General features: G+C 37.3%; 9 protein-coding genes across 9 annotated transcripts, besides 5 other annotated features; 3 read left to right on the top strand and 6 right to left on the bottom strand.

Annotated features, from left to right (window-relative positions):
- Nucleotides 1–377: 377 nt before the first annotated feature.
- Nucleotides 378–402: a centromere (CEN9_CDEIII of CEN9).
- Nucleotides 378–494: a centromere (CEN9; Chromosome IX centromere).
- Nucleotides 403–484: a centromere (CEN9_CDEII of CEN9).
- Nucleotides 485–494: a centromere (CEN9_CDEI of CEN9).
- Nucleotides 495–641: 147 nt separating this feature from the next.
- On the bottom strand, nucleotides 642–2,183 carry YIL001W (uncharacterized protein; the record flags this gene model as incomplete). The annotated part of the gene is made up of 1 exon (NM_001179351.3): nucleotides 642–2,183. One exon carries the CDS (start codon nucleotides 2,181–2,183, stop codon nucleotides 642–644), a length of 1,542 nt encoding a protein of 513 aa, NP_012265.3.
- A 508-nt stretch (nucleotides 2,184–2,691) lies between these two features.
- On the top strand, nucleotides 2,692–5,532 carry INP51 (phosphoinositide 5-phosphatase INP51; the record flags this gene model as incomplete). Its single annotated transcript, NM_001179352.3, has 1 exon — nucleotides 2,692–5,532. One exon carries the CDS (start codon nucleotides 2,692–2,694, stop codon nucleotides 5,530–5,532), a length of 2,841 nt encoding a protein of 946 aa, NP_012264.3.
- An 80-nt stretch (nucleotides 5,533–5,612) lies between these two features.
- On the bottom strand, nucleotides 5,613–5,822 carry CMI7 (Cmi7p; the record flags this gene model as incomplete). Its single annotated transcript, NM_001184653.1, has 1 exon — nucleotides 5,613–5,822. The coding sequence occupies one exon, from the start codon at nucleotides 5,820–5,822 to the stop codon at nucleotides 5,613–5,615; it is 210 nt and encodes a 69-aa protein (NP_878098.1).
- A 297-nt stretch (nucleotides 5,823–6,119) lies between these two features.
- On the bottom strand, nucleotides 6,120–7,001 carry CFD1 (iron-sulfur cluster assembly protein CFD1; the record flags this gene model as incomplete). Its single annotated transcript, NM_001179353.1, has 1 exon — nucleotides 6,120–7,001. The coding sequence occupies one exon, from the start codon at nucleotides 6,999–7,001 to the stop codon at nucleotides 6,120–6,122; it is 882 nt and encodes a 293-aa protein (NP_012263.1).
- A 616-nt stretch (nucleotides 7,002–7,617) lies between these two features.
- BET1 (Bet1p) lies at nucleotides 7,618–8,177 on the top strand (the record flags this gene model as incomplete). The annotated part of the gene is made up of 2 exons (NM_001179354.3): nucleotides 7,618–7,628; nucleotides 7,760–8,177. 2 exons carry the CDS (start codon nucleotides 7,618–7,620, stop codon nucleotides 8,175–8,177), a joined length of 429 nt encoding a protein of 142 aa, NP_012262.3.
- Nucleotides 8,178–8,325: 148 nt separating this feature from the next.
- Nucleotides 8,326–10,431, bottom strand: EPS1 (protein disulfide isomerase EPS1; the record flags this gene model as incomplete). Its single annotated transcript, NM_001179355.1, has 1 exon — nucleotides 8,326–10,431. The coding sequence occupies one exon, from the start codon at nucleotides 10,429–10,431 to the stop codon at nucleotides 8,326–8,328; it is 2,106 nt and encodes a 701-aa protein (NP_012261.1).
- Nucleotides 10,432–10,939: 508 nt separating this feature from the next.
- YIA6 (NAD+ transporter) lies at nucleotides 10,940–12,061 on the bottom strand (the record flags this gene model as incomplete). The annotated part of the gene is made up of 1 exon (NM_001179356.1): nucleotides 10,940–12,061. One exon carries the CDS (start codon nucleotides 12,059–12,061, stop codon nucleotides 10,940–10,942), a length of 1,122 nt encoding a protein of 373 aa, NP_012260.1.
- Nucleotides 12,062–12,466: 405 nt separating this feature from the next.
- Nucleotides 12,467–13,129, top strand: NAS2 (Nas2p; the record flags this gene model as incomplete). Its single annotated transcript, NM_001179357.3, has 1 exon — nucleotides 12,467–13,129. The coding sequence occupies one exon, from the start codon at nucleotides 12,467–12,469 to the stop codon at nucleotides 13,127–13,129; it is 663 nt and encodes a 220-aa protein (NP_012259.3).
- A 158-nt stretch (nucleotides 13,130–13,287) lies between these two features.
- URM1 (ubiquitin-related modifier URM1) lies at nucleotides 13,288–13,587 on the bottom strand (the record flags this gene model as incomplete). The annotated part of the gene is made up of 1 exon (NM_001179358.3): nucleotides 13,288–13,587. One exon carries the CDS (start codon nucleotides 13,585–13,587, stop codon nucleotides 13,288–13,290), a length of 300 nt encoding a protein of 99 aa, NP_012258.3.
- Nucleotides 13,588–14,077: 490 nt separating this feature from the next.
- Nucleotides 14,078–14,147: an origin of replication (ARS919; Autonomously Replicating Sequence).
- Nucleotides 14,148–14,449: the final 302 nt, after the last annotated feature.

The raw sequence follows: 14,449 nt of genomic DNA, 5'->3' as shown, positions 1-14,449 counted from the left end.
TACTTAATAATAATTAAGTGAGCTGCTGCTTTGAATAAGTTGAAGGACAACTGGTGTTATCTCGCTTGTCTATCCAAACCTTCAAGAATAGGGTAAATGCAAAAGCAAATATAAAATGCCACAACTACAATCAAAAAAAGAAATGTCATCGCTTGTTACAATATTTTCATTCCTTTATTCAAGGATTTTTTTTTTTAATTTTTCGTTAAAAAATATTGATCACTTTATAGGGAATATTATGTACCTGGCTACAGCTGAAGCTTGCCTCTGTATGTAAAGTATCTAAAATATATCAATTTTTTTTTTTGGATAACACCTGTTTTCATTACCCTGTATCTCGTATTCGTGAAAATAACTATTCTGAAGTAATAATTATAAAAAACATTTCGGAAAACAAAACCATTAATAATTTGTTTTTAATTTTAAATATCAATATTATAATAATTTATAATATTATAAAAATTTAATTAAAAATATAAAAATTTTCACGTGAATCATATGTATATATATTTTTTACAGAAAAAGTATCATACTTCTTATTATAATTGTCATTATATTTTTTAAGAGTGCGCAGCAGTCATTGGCAATATTCATCCGTTCGCAGTGACGCGTAAAAATACATAAGGTTATTGAATGCGGAATTATACATCAAGTTCCAGATCAGCTAGGATATTATCTAACATACCCATATCTTTTCTGTACTCCAAATACCCTACTTGTTTTAGGTATTCTAAATCGTCTTGGTTTTCGAACAGCTCCACATCATCCGGTTCAAAAGAATATTTTCGGAGCAAATAGTACCTAATGTCATCCACTAGTTCAATAGTATCAGTTTCCTGGCGGAGAGAAATTCGTTGTGAACTCAACATAATTGCCCTTTTAATCTCTGGATCTTTATATAACTCTTGCAAATGTATAGCTATAAATTTAGCTGCAAATTGTTCTAAGCGTTCCACTCCTATTTCCCATGATAAATAGAGTACGTCAAAAACATTGTATTGCTGAATAAACTCTTTTGATTGTGTTATAATTGTAGAAGCGATAGTTTTTAAGCGGTCTTCTAAAAGTATATCGGCAAGTAACAAAACATCGACGGCATACATCCAAGGAATGTCTGTATTATCTGCATATAAGTAGCGGAGAATAATTTCGGCAACCTCAAACTCACAATTGGGTAATGTCAGCTGTGGAATGATACTATTATACTTTCCTGTAACGTGCTTGGCTTTGATATATGTAACTTTCTCCTTGAAGTTGTTTGTGAACATCACCTTGAAATATTCTGCGCGGCTCAAAACAGCCAGGTGACAAGGGTATATTCGAATGGCTCCATTTCGGTTTTTTACCATAAGTTGAACATCCGGATAAGCTGGACAGTTCATCAAGGAAAAAACTCGTCGTTCACTATTAGCAAGATCAACAGTAGATCTAAAGATACAATTGTTCACAAATATTAAAAGTTGACTTCTTGCAACCTCGGTAAACTTATATTGGTAATCTGACATTAACCTCGACTTTTCCGTAGGATCGGCGGTATGCCTTGCTTTGTCTAAAAATTCGGGCAATAACTCAATATCAAATTTACTAGATAGCTCTATAAGTTCTTCATATTGTCCCGGTTCAATTTGGTGCAGGATCGGAATTAAGTAAAGAAATTTCAAAAATATGTCAAATATATCTGGGCGCACTTCAAGAGAAACAATTTCATGCTTTGCCCACTCATTCACCATTTTTTCTGCTAGAATTTCGCTCCTTGCACATAATAAGAACTTATGCGCTGTGAACAGTTTTCCATTCGAAACTCTGAATGTGATATCTCTTTTAAGGAAGCCTTCGTCATTATACATCGATGAGATATGAGTAGCAAAGGGTTGCTTGACATCTACAGCCTTGGATATATCATAACTTAAAAGGGTATCTCTGATAGTATCGGTCAATGCTCCATAAATACATCGAGCTCCTTCATATCTGTCTCTATCACAGACGGCTCCTCTCTGTAGAAGAAGTTTCACGACTGCTTCATGCCCGCAAAGGCTAGCCAGAAAAAGTGGCGAATTGTCAAACTTGTCAACACTATTCACATTTACTCCCGTGGAAATCAATCTATCAACATTGTCCATATCACCAGTGCGGCATGAATAGCACAGTTCTTCAAAATTTTTGTCCATTAATTTATCTGCCATAAATATGCCAAAGGTCGTTTTCAAGTGGTAGTGTACAATTTATGACAAATCTTTCCTGTAGTTTTTTTTTTCTTGTATTTTTGTTTATTGTCAATATGACCATAGAGAATAGTAAGTAAATTGAGTGTCCACATCTACGTAGTCCACGTATTATTATTTTACTTAAAAGGGATGGGTGTTTTAGGAATTCAGAATAAGCGATACCGTTTCTAAATTCTCAATTTAGAAGGTTAGGCAGGAATTGAGTTTCAATATAACCTGTTAATGTCCCTTTTTTTTTATCTTCTATTCTTGACGTCGTTTTATCTCCTTCAGGGTTTCCTGTTTTCCTTCTTGTTTAGCATTGCCTAATTGCTAAACGAATCCCTTTGTTAAACATTTGTAAACCGGAAAGTTGGAACAAATATCTACACAAATCAAATAGCCTTTCTATTTCATTCTAGGATTAAGTCAGCAAATATTGATAAAGTTGTGTTAATCGTATGAATTCGAAGCACATTTCACTACAATGAGACTCTTCATCGGTAGAAGATCACGGTCGATTGTAATATCTTCCAACAACTACTGTTTATCCTTCCAGCGTTTGCGCAGCATACCAGGTGCCAGTTCTCAGCAGCGTCAATTAAGTAAAACTCCTAGCGTAACAATCAAGTCCTACCCTGACACAGATCTTTCAAGTGATAGTAACTATCTCGAAGTCAAAAGTTGCATATTTAATGGATTATTAGGGCTCGTTTGTCTTAATGGTGATATATATGTTGCCGTCATATCTGGTGTTCAGAATGTTGGGTTTCCTCGATGGAAACTGATAGATCATCAAGTTAGGCCTTCGGAGAGCATTTATAAAGTATTGGATGTTGACTTTTACAGCTTAGAAAATGATGTTTTCGACTACCTCCTCTGCGAGAGATCAGAGCAAAACTATGATAAATTGATTCATGAGCATCCTTGCGGCCCCCTGAAAAAACTGTTTAGTGATGGAACATTCTACTATTCTAGAGATTTCGACATCTCTAATATCGTGAAAAACCATGGTTTATCACATAACTTAGAATATACCGTAGATAATCAAGATTTATCATTTATTTGGAATGCTAACTTAGCAAGTGAGGTAATCAACTGGAGAAGCAAGATTTCAAATGAGGAGAAACAACTTTTTGCCAACGCAGGGTTCTTAACATTTGTAATTCGGGGTTATTGCAAGACAGCATTAATAGAAGACGGCCCAAATACAGCCTCTATAACCATTATTTCCAGAATTTCGACTGAGAGCAAGCAGGATACGCTAGAATTGGAGGGTATTAGTGAAGATGGGAGAGTGTCGCTATTTGTTGAGACAGAAATTGTAGTAACCACAGAAAAGTTTATTTTTTCTTATACTCAAGTGAACGGAAGCATTCCTCTTTTTTGGGAATCTGTAGAAAGTCAACTGTTGTATGGAAAAAAAATTAAGGTAACAAAAGATTCTATTGAAGCTCAGGGAGCTTTTGACAGGCATTTTGATAATTTAACCTCAAAGTATGGTGTTGTGAGTATCGTTAATATCATAAAACCTAAAAGCGAATCACAAGAAAAGTTAGCACTGACGTACAAGGATTGTGCTGAATCAAAGGGAATAAAAATAACAAATATAGAATACAGCTCAAGCGTTCTGACAAAGTCTCCCCACAAATTACTTTATTTATTAAAACAGGATATTTACGAGTTTGGAGCGTTTGCCTATGATATCTCTAGGGGCATCTACTTTGCAAAACAAACGGGGGTATTAAGAATAAGCGCATTTGATTCAATTGAAAAACCTAACACAGTTGAAAGGTTAGTGAGCAAGGAGGTACTTGAATTAACCACAAATGAAATTGATGTATTTGAATTGACTTCCCCATTCTTGGACGCACATGATAAGCTATGGTCAGAAAACTATTACTGGCTTGATCGAACGTATACTAAGCACACGAAGAATTCTGGTAAATATACAAAGGTTTATTCGAAGTTATTTGGTTCCCGAGTTAGATTATACGACCCGCTCCATATCTACATCTCTCAGTATTTAAAGCAATTAAGGTCAAAATATACGTTTGAGAAAGACATCTCAATTTTTGCAGGTACATTTAATATAAGTGGTAAAATTCCAAAAGATGATATAAAAGATTGGATATTTCCAAAATCAATGTCCAAGGAGGATGAAATGGCTGATCTTTATGTTATCGGATTAGAAGAAGTGGTAGAACTTACCCCAGGTCATATGCTTGCTACCGATCCATATGTCCGACAATTTTGGGAGAAGAAGATATTAACACTATTAAATGGGCCCGGACGCAAAAAAAAATATATCCGTTTATGGAGTACACAGTTGGGTGGTATTTTACTATTATTATTCATGAATGAAACGGAATATTCCAAGGTAAAGCATATTGAGGGGGATGTTAAAAAAACCGGGTTTGGAGGAATGGCTTCTAATAAAGGAGCTGTCGCGGTTAGTTTTAAATACTCAGCTACAAGATTTTGCGTACTAGTATCTCATTTAGCGGCAGGCTTAGAAAATGTTGAACAAAGGCATAATGATTATAAGACGATTGCGAAAAGCATACGATTTTCTAAAGGATTACGAATAAAGGATCACGATGCAATTATTTGGATGGGCGATTTCAATTACAGAATATTGATGTCAAACGAAGATGTTAGACGAAAAATTGTTTCTAAAGAATATGCCAGCCTATTTGAAAAGGATCAACTTAATCAACAAATGATCGCAGGTGAGTCTTTTCCATATTTCCATGAAATGGCGATTGATTTCCCACCTACCTATAAATTCGACCCAGGAACTAAAAACTACGACACGAGCGAAAAAATGAGAATACCAGCATGGACTGATAGGATTTTAAGTAGGGGAGAAGTACTAGAACAGTTAGAATATAAATGCTGTGAAGATATACTATTTTCCGATCATCGGCCCGTATATGCCATATTTAGGGCTAGAGTGACTGTAGTGGATGAACAAAAAAAGACTACTTTGGGTACGCAAATCTACGAGAAGATTATGGAAAGGCTAGAGGGATTGGATGATGATGAGAAAATTGCAGTTTTGAGTGATGATGCATTTGTTATCGAAAGTTTTGAGGGCAGTGATTCGATAGCTGGCCCTACGCATTCTCCGACACCAATTCCCGAGCCCAAAAGAGGTAGAAAGTTACCACCACCTAGTTCGGATTTAAAAAAATGGTGGATTGGAAGTGGGAAGCAAGTTAAAGTAGTTCTTGACGTAGACCCGGCCGTTTACATGATTAATCCTAAAAGAGATCCCAATCCATTCGTTGAGAACGAAGATGAGCCACTTTTTATAGAAAGGTAAGTAAATGATCATTAGTGAAAAGATTATATATAAATATATTTATTTAGCGTTCCTTCCCTATGCGGCTGTGAGCGTACTCTCTATTTTTGGCTGGAACTTTTTGCCAAATCATTGTTGTCCCTGTGTAGATCTTCTAACTGAACTAACAGAGAGTCCATTTTCTTTTCCATTTCATCCAACTTAAGTTCGACTTCCGAGATTTTCTCTTCTCCTCCTTTTAGTAGGTTCAAAACATCTAAAATATCCTTTGCGCCTGCAGTACTGACATCTTCGGGTGTATCACGAGTCATATTATTGACGACGAGTGAAGTGTTCTGCGATTTCTCTAGAGTAATTGATTCAGTTGCTCTTTCTCAAAATTGTGTGATTAAATATTATTTCTTTGTCAATATTTACCCGGCCTTTTAAATTTGTATCACCACTTGAAGAACATGCTGCAGTTGCCGGTTAGCTTCTAACCACCTTTCGATATAGGAATCGAAATAGGAATCGAAATTTATTTCTAGGCCCAAGGATCAAAATATAAGTGTATATAAACACACACACACACATATATATATATATACGTACATGCATAGGAGAGGATCTTATTTTGGAGATTCTATCTGGGGTTGCTCGTGTTTATCCACAACAGGGGTTGTAGTGTCTTGTTTCCTCAGTTTCTTCATTATTTCTTCAAAAATGGGACAAAGAGATGATTCTCTGTACATTTCTACAAGCGTTTTTTTACTTGAAACTTGATTCTCAATCATTTCTACAAATTTTGGATCTATAGGAACGTTACCAAGGTATGGGACAGAAAATTGCTCCGATAATCTTTTACCACCCCCACTGGAAAAGATATTTGTACACTCAGCACAATGCGGGCATACAAACCCTGACATGTTTTCAATTATACCGAGGATCTTTAAATCGACCTTCTTGCAGAAATTGATTTCTTTTTTGACATCAGCTGTTGCAACACTCTGTGGGGTAGTTACTACAATACCACCATCTGGTTTGGAATATCTCAGCTCCTCTGCAATCGATATATGTTCATCCGACGTTCCCGGAGGGGTATCGATCAGTAAGTAATCCAGTTCACCCCAGGCGACGTCAGAGATGAATTGTTTTATCATAGAAGTCTTCTTAGGACCCCTCCATATCACGCTGTTCCCTCTATCACCTAGTAGAAACCCCAATGATATTACACTAAGAGAGCCAGTAGAGTTTGTCTCCACTTTCACAGGTTGCCAACCTTCAGGACCTTGATATATAGATTCGTTCTCTAGGCCAAACATCCTCGGTAAGGATGGCCCTGTTAAATCAATATCTAAAACTCCAACTTTGAAGCCCATACTGCAAAGAGTCAGCGCAGTCTGTGTCGTTACCGAACTTTTACCGACACCACCTTTTCCGGAAAGGATCAATATGATATGTTTTATTCCTGCCAAAGAGGCCGCAGGAACGCCTATCTCCTGTTCCTCCATGCTTAATTGTAATAGTCGTATTAGTTTTGGGTGCTCCTCGACGCATGTGTATAGTTTTCATTTTGATGGTGTAAAACGTTCATGACTAATGAAGCCTTCCGATTTCTTTCCATTTTGCTATTACTTGCGCGATGAGCCGTCTAATGTGATTCTTCCAAATAATATCTAATAAACCCATGGTGTTTACTCTGTGATAGGAACCAAAGATCCCGTAATTATCGCTTTGTAATTGTATTTCCAGTTATTTCTGTACATTCTAGGTTACTGTTCAGGGATATGTTTCACTCTTATCGATGTGGCGTGCAAAAAATTTGAAGGGGCGACATATCAGGGAAAGTATTAGTGATTTTTTATAATGTTGCACTATCTCAGATGAAATTTATGCATGCTAATTGGCGGATACTACTCTACCGTTGTTGCAAGCTACGTAGGAACGTTCACGGCTCTTTCTTCCATTAATTTTAAATTGCGAAAGTATCCAGTAGTTGTTAAAAATGGAGTTTTTTCAACTCGCGCCTTTTGCCAAGGAATGGTAGAAAACAAACAGTAGTTCACTTGAGACTGTGAATGTGTTAGAAAATGTGATTGAAGAGCCTCACAACACTAGGCTACACAGATGAGTTCAAGGTATGAGAAATTATTAGACTATTCTAAAGTTAGAGTAGCGCTTTTTGTTAAACATCTACCATAACACCTCGATATTGGGAGTTATTGACCACGAGTGAACTTCGTTTACTAACTATAGCGTGTGTATATAGATTTGCAGGGGGAAACGCTTATCAACGTGATACTGGTAGAACACAGTTATTCGGACCGGCTGATGGATCAAATAGTCTCGATGACAATGTATCATCAGCGCTAGGGAGCACAGATAAATTAGACTACTCCCAAAGTACTTTGGCATCTCTTGAATCTCAAAGTGAGGAACAGATGGGAGCTATGGGTCAGAGAATAAAAGCACTCAAGTCATTATCGTTGAAGATGGGTGATGAGATTAGAGGCAGCAATCAAACTATTGACCAGCTTGGTGATACTTTCCATAACACTTCTGTAAAACTCAAAAGGACTTTTGGAAACATGATGGAGATGGCCAGAAGATCTGGGATCAGTATAAAAACATGGTTAATAATATTTTTTATGGTAGGCGTGCTATTTTTTTGGGTATGGATTACATAAATATTTGCATATTGTACATTAAACCTAAGTGACAAAATAAGAGCGACGTTTGTTAGATGATTGTAGATATTGATACGTGAAATAAAGGATAGTTATGATAGCATCATAAGATATCAGCATTCTTTTATTTTTATAACTACTTAAGCGTTTAATCTTGATTTTTTTTTTTCTCCATATTTCCTAGGATACCGACAGCGTTCCTTTTCGCCCTATAGTGTTTCCTTACTTTGTATCTTCTGTAAATAGATGGACCTTTGAGTATTGCGATAAACAAAACAATAACAATTAAGTAACCGGGCATGCCGTTCCCGTGGATTATGTCTAGGAAACTGAGGACATTATGGAATGGAGAATTTATCAATCTCCCCTTCAACTTAGAGCTGTATAGAGCTTTTGATGGAATATTTAAGGACACGAATGCTTCTCTCAGCAATTGAGGGTTGTTAGAAGTCAAGGAGTTGCCAAAATTATCTTTATTGTAGTAGTAATTATTTGATTTATCAATGATAATCACATCACCAATTTTATATTCTCCAGTAATACCATATTTTCTAAAAAAATTCTTCTCCTTTGAAATATCTAAATATCCTAATAACAATTTTTTTTGATCCATATGGGGAATCTCTTCACGCATTTTATCAACAATTTTGTTAGCCGGAGCCTTTTTTTCCTTTATTTTCTTGATCCCGTCTGCTTTCCTTGCCCTTCTCTCATTAATTTCTTCGAAGTTATTTTCCATCCGAATATGTTCATACTCCCAACTTGCGAGGAGCAAGTTTTTAATAAGCTTGTTGCTTCCTTTGATATGTTTGTGGTCAGTGCTACTTATTAACTGAATTGCTAAATCACTGTAGCTCTTGGTTTGGAAGGAAATTAATTTTTTCAAATTAGAAGAGTCAACTTCGGTAACTAAGGGATTAGAATACTTTTTTACCCAATCCATAATGGCATCAATATTTCTCATTTCTGTTGTGGAGTATCCGGGGAAAACATAGGATATGGGATCACCATCTTTAAACATGAAAAAAGTTGGGAGTTGCGTAACCGTATTCATAGTAAAGTATTCTTTGTTAAAAACCTTTTGAGTTTGGCTGGCGTCGTAGTTGATCTTTTCATACATTCTTCCAAAAAGATTACGTGACAAATTTATTAGATTCTTGTCAATTTGGTGCAAATATATGTTTGGAATTTTTGACAAAGGCTCGATTAAATACTCCAAAATGTCAAAATCTTCAATAACAACAGTTTCGGGGTCATATGAAAAAACTAAATGGATATCATTATTAGTTACTCGTCCCCTTTCTTGCAGAAAATCAATGTCTCTGTTTGCTTTTTTTTCGAGCTCCCCTTCTGTTATATTGGGAAATTTACTGTTTGTAAAAGTCCTCCTGGCAAAATCTACATAGCCATCTGACTTCGCTGAGTAGCCATTGGGATAGTCGAACAAATTATTTGAGGTTTTATTGGGTAGGACTAATGCTACCTTGGGTTCTCTATCGGCTCTGTGGTTGGTTATTTTCACCAAGTCGCCAAAGCCCAGTTCTTCACAGATTGTTGGATTAGATTCGCAATTAACGTGGCCCGTGTTGATATCATCCACGGCTAACTGTCTTGAAATGATCTTCCAAGTCCTTTGGAATTCATGGCATTTGTCACAGTTTTTGAATTCTAGTGAATCATCGCTATTTTTCATATCTTTTGTTGGCCAGAAGGAAACCAAATGTGGCCTAGTCGCCTTACCAGCGATCAGCTCGAGAAAATCAAAGCCTTCGAGATACTGGCTCTCACTTTTAGCAGAATCCAGATCAGTATCGAGGTTATTTGGGTCCATAGACTCCCTGCGTGCAAATGCAATTAATGATTCTTTGGTCCTCGGTGTTTCAGTGAACGATTTGATGTATCCTGAGGGGTTATAAAGTCTAATTTCAGGGAAGTATTCAATATTTTCATCTCCACACAAATCGGCGCTCTCGATGCAGTTAACCTGTGAAAATGTTATGTTCAGTGTTTTGCTCTCCTCTTTAAACTCCTCCCATGTTTCCATCCAAACAGGTGCTAAATGTTTGCAGTGCGGACAGTATGGACTATAGAAGTCAATAATATGCAGCCCCTTAGATAGCTCTTCTTTGAAGTTTGTTGGATTTAAGGGCTCTGGAAAGCCCTCTGGTGGTTCAGCGGCGGCTATAGTGAATTTCAGCAGAAAGGTGATGCATGAGAAGAAGGTAACTACGAGCCTTTTCAGATTCATTTTCATGGCTGCTGCCTTACAGCTAGTTTTTATAGATAGTATTTTTCTTTCCTGGATAGAATTTCTTGAGGAAAATAAATAAGGAAATGAGTATCAACACGAGGAACAGTACAGGCGCCTTCTTAGTGCTATGATCTTCACTGGTTTATGCTTTACGTCTTTATCGCACTAAATTGAAGCCATTCATTTGTTCGCACCTATTTCCGCTTCAAAAATAGTATTTAAAAAAGAGACTATTTTGGTAAGGATAAGCTAAAATAGTGCCAAGAAAACGGCCAATGTAGAATATTGTCAAGACTATGAAAATGTATAAGTATATTTTGTCTATAGAATCATGTGGGTGTATATAATGTGTGCGCAAAGCATTTGGTGGGCTGTTCGATGCAAATCCTTTTAGTATTAGGAAAAGAGAGGCTTACCTTATTTGGTATATTTACAAGCTGTAATACCTAAAATATTAGCGCAGGCATATTCATAGCACACTCAATGTGTGGCGTGTGTGAATTTTAAGGCTTTAAATTACCATAGTGCTAATATTTTCTAGGCGGTTTCTGAAATACTCAAAGGACACTAGAGTGATTGCCGAGGCCGGAATGGTTCGTACTAGGTTAGTAGTAAATCCAGAATAAAATCCCTTTAGTCCCTCTTGTGCATAAGTTGCTTTAATGAGGGGGAACAGACGTCGTTGAATGGAATCTGGTATATCTGATTTCAGTTGCATTCTGGTTCGTAAAATTTCGTGCGGATATGTTACTGCTGATGCAATCATCTTAGAGACGGACGATGCCATGATCAACCGTTGCAAGTTGATGGAGTTGGTGTTGTTCTCCCGAGAATAGCAGTGAAATCTTACCTTCAAATCTTCGTATATAGGGAAATGGATAGCCACATGAAATAGCCCTAATAATGAGGGGACCAGCCCCGCATATAATGCTTTAAACCCTTCCTGATAAAATAGCTTTCTGAATGCATCGAAAGTGCCTTTGTAATGTGTGGGGTGCTCACCGAGGTTTGATTGCAGCATAAGTCTTGTCTTCACAACCCAGATTGGGTTGGTCAAGGTGGTAGATGCAGCGCCTGCCGTGATTGCAGCACATGACTGAGCAACAAAATCAAACTGTGGGAAGATGCCGTGAAAGAACTTTTTGCTGAATTCATACACGGAGAAGTATATCATCCAGGTTGGGAAGTAGCCCAGGACAATCGGTACCAGCCCTTTGTAGAGGCCCCGCGGGCCTTCGTCTCTTACTATAGTACTTAATGTCCCCATTATCCCCCTATAGTAGGGGTTCTCGAACCTAGTTTGTAGTCCTTGTGCTTGCAATCGCGTTTTGGCAACATCGAGGGGACATACTGCCACACCTGATAAGAATCCAGCAAATGCGCCGGAAAGAGCTGTGATCTGAGTTGAGGATAGTGGTACCCATTTCTTTCGCAGCGTTGTCCCTATAATTGACTCAGTACTGCTGTTCATCTTGATGGGCTCGATGATATCTGCTGAGGACAGTTGGGAGGAATGATCAGGGAATATCAATTGTTCTTCATGCAACAACAGTGGCTCTTCATGGTCTGCAGAGCAATACTGCTGCTCGGGCAGTAAACCGCAGTTGGGGACAGGATTATCAGTCTGTGTCATTGTGCTAAAGACTGCTGCCTTCAGTGTTGATCTCACTACTATTACGGTTGGCAGTCTGTAGTAGAGATTCTTTTCAGAATTCGATTAAGCACTAGGCCGGTGGGTAACCCCTAGAAATTGGTGCTATTGGACCATATTATGAGAGTCATTTAAAGGGCCCTTCGGGCTGGCTCACATAAAGGTTGGGATCTATGACCTTTATCAATACGGATCTTACTACTGGCTATTCATTAATTCTCGAAATTTGCTGTCCCTTGCGTGCGCCGTGGATTGTGTTCGATAAGGCTTACTTTATAACGGTTGGAATATTGGATAATAAAGGGAAAAAAAATGTTCAGCATTGAGAGATAGAAAAGTTATCACCAGAGTAAAAAGGAGCAAGAATTAGAATAAGAACGAACTACAATGGAGGAAGAAGAATTAAGTAAATTGTTGGCCAATGTTAAGATAGATCCGAGCCTAACATCAAGAATTAGTCAAATAGACAGCTTCAAACTGTCGGAATTGATGGTTCTAAAGACAGATATTGAGACACAACTAGAGGCGTATTTCAGTGTGCTTGAGCAGCAAGGCATCGGCATGGACTCTGCGTTGGTGACGCCAGACGGGTATCCTCGTTCGGATGTCGATGTATTGCAAGTCACTATGATCAGAAAGAATGTTAATATGCTGAAGAATGATTTAAATCACCTTTTGCAAAGATCACACGTCTTACTAAACCAGCACTTTGATAATATGAACGTTAAGTCAAACCAAGATGCAAGAAGGAATAACGACGATCAAGCTATTCAGTATACCATCCCTTTTGCATTTATCAGTGAGGTAGTACCCGGTAGCCCTTCAGATAAAGCAGACATAAAGGTTGATGATAAGCTGATTTCTATTGGTAATGTGCATGCGGCAAACCACTCTAAACTTCAAAACATTCAGATGGTTGTAATGAAAAATGAAGACAGGCCACTTCCCGTCCTTCTCTTGAGAGAAGGGCAAATCCTAAAGACATCGCTAACACCTTCGAGAAACTGGAATGGTAGAGGTCTTTTGGGTTGTAGGATACAAGAGCTATAATCTTCGTCATGTACTAAAAAAAACCAATCCAGTTATTACTATTACTTTTTATACTATCTGCATATTACCTACGTTATCTAACTTGTGATTCATTCAAGCTGTACAGCACTTTATATATATATATGTAGCTGCTTCTTAAAAATTATTTGCTGCTATTTTTAACCACCATGTAATGTTGAAGTAAAAGAGATGATGTCACCGTCTTCCAATATGTAGTCTTTTTCGCCTTCGAGCTCCCAATCGGTGTCGTTGATTAATGTGATGATACCGGGTCTTATAGAATCATCTTCGATGAAGATACTAACGTCATTAGGGTTATTGATCATAGTAGATACAATGTGGTCAATCAAATCGCCCACTGTGACAGGATCTTCTTTGTCCATCTTAATTTTATGTACTCTTTGTTTTCCAAAAATAGCATCAAGTCCACCTAGAAACTCCACTTTCACGTTTACCATCCCGATTTTGCTATTAACCTATCTCGTTTTAGTATCAGAAATCAGTATTGTTTTCTGCTTTGGGAATTTTTGAGCTCTCCATACCGTCTGCCAGTAGTATTTCATTAGGTCGATGCGATGCCATTACTTTGTCGTTATATTTTTTCTGCCGAAGTGGGCGACAATGTAATTAAAAAAAAAAGTCTAAATAAGATTGAGAACTTGGGAAGGAACATAATCCGGTATGTGAAATCAATTGAATCTATCCTCTGTCTCGGTATAATATTATACAAGTTAGGAGAATAGTTATATATAAATATATGTGAACTTGTAGAACTGATGGCATTTGATGGCCGTCACATGGTACGCCACTAAAACCTTGATTAAGTAGATTAGATTAGACTAGCAAGTGTTGGTAACGTTTTGTAGGAAAGAGTCTCAAAGTACCCAGCGCCAACTTTTGCTAAAGTCAATCATAAAATATATGTTTTTAAAATATGTAGGTATGCCGTGCATTTTTATTCTTTTTTAATGTTTAGCTTTCAAAAAAGCTAAAATAAACCATAAGCGTTATTCTTATTATATTGATAGTAGAAGAGGAAGAGTGGTTATCTTTACTCAAATTAACGATTGCTTTTATTTCTTACATTAAGGTCGAAACTATTTGCTACTATGAAAGCCAAGCAGAAACAAACAAGACCTTATTAAGATTGATGTTTCAAGCTATGCATTCCCAATTCAGAAGAACAAGGGAAGAGCATAAGACGGCTATCTGCATTTAACAGTAGTGGTCACTCCTACAGTAGTCATACTTCTCAAGCCTACTTTCGGTATGGCTTTTAAAGTCATAAAATAACGAATAGTTCGTATACCGCTCATGTGG

This window comes from Saccharomyces cerevisiae, chromosome IX (genome assembly GCF_000146045.2).
Source record: "Saccharomyces cerevisiae S288C chromosome IX, complete sequence".
Classification (NCBI taxonomy): Eukaryota; Fungi; Ascomycota; class Saccharomycetes; order Saccharomycetales; family Saccharomycetaceae; genus Saccharomyces; species Saccharomyces cerevisiae.
The sequence above is the reverse complement of the archived record's forward strand: the minus strand, read 5'-3'. Positions and strand labels throughout refer to the sequence as shown.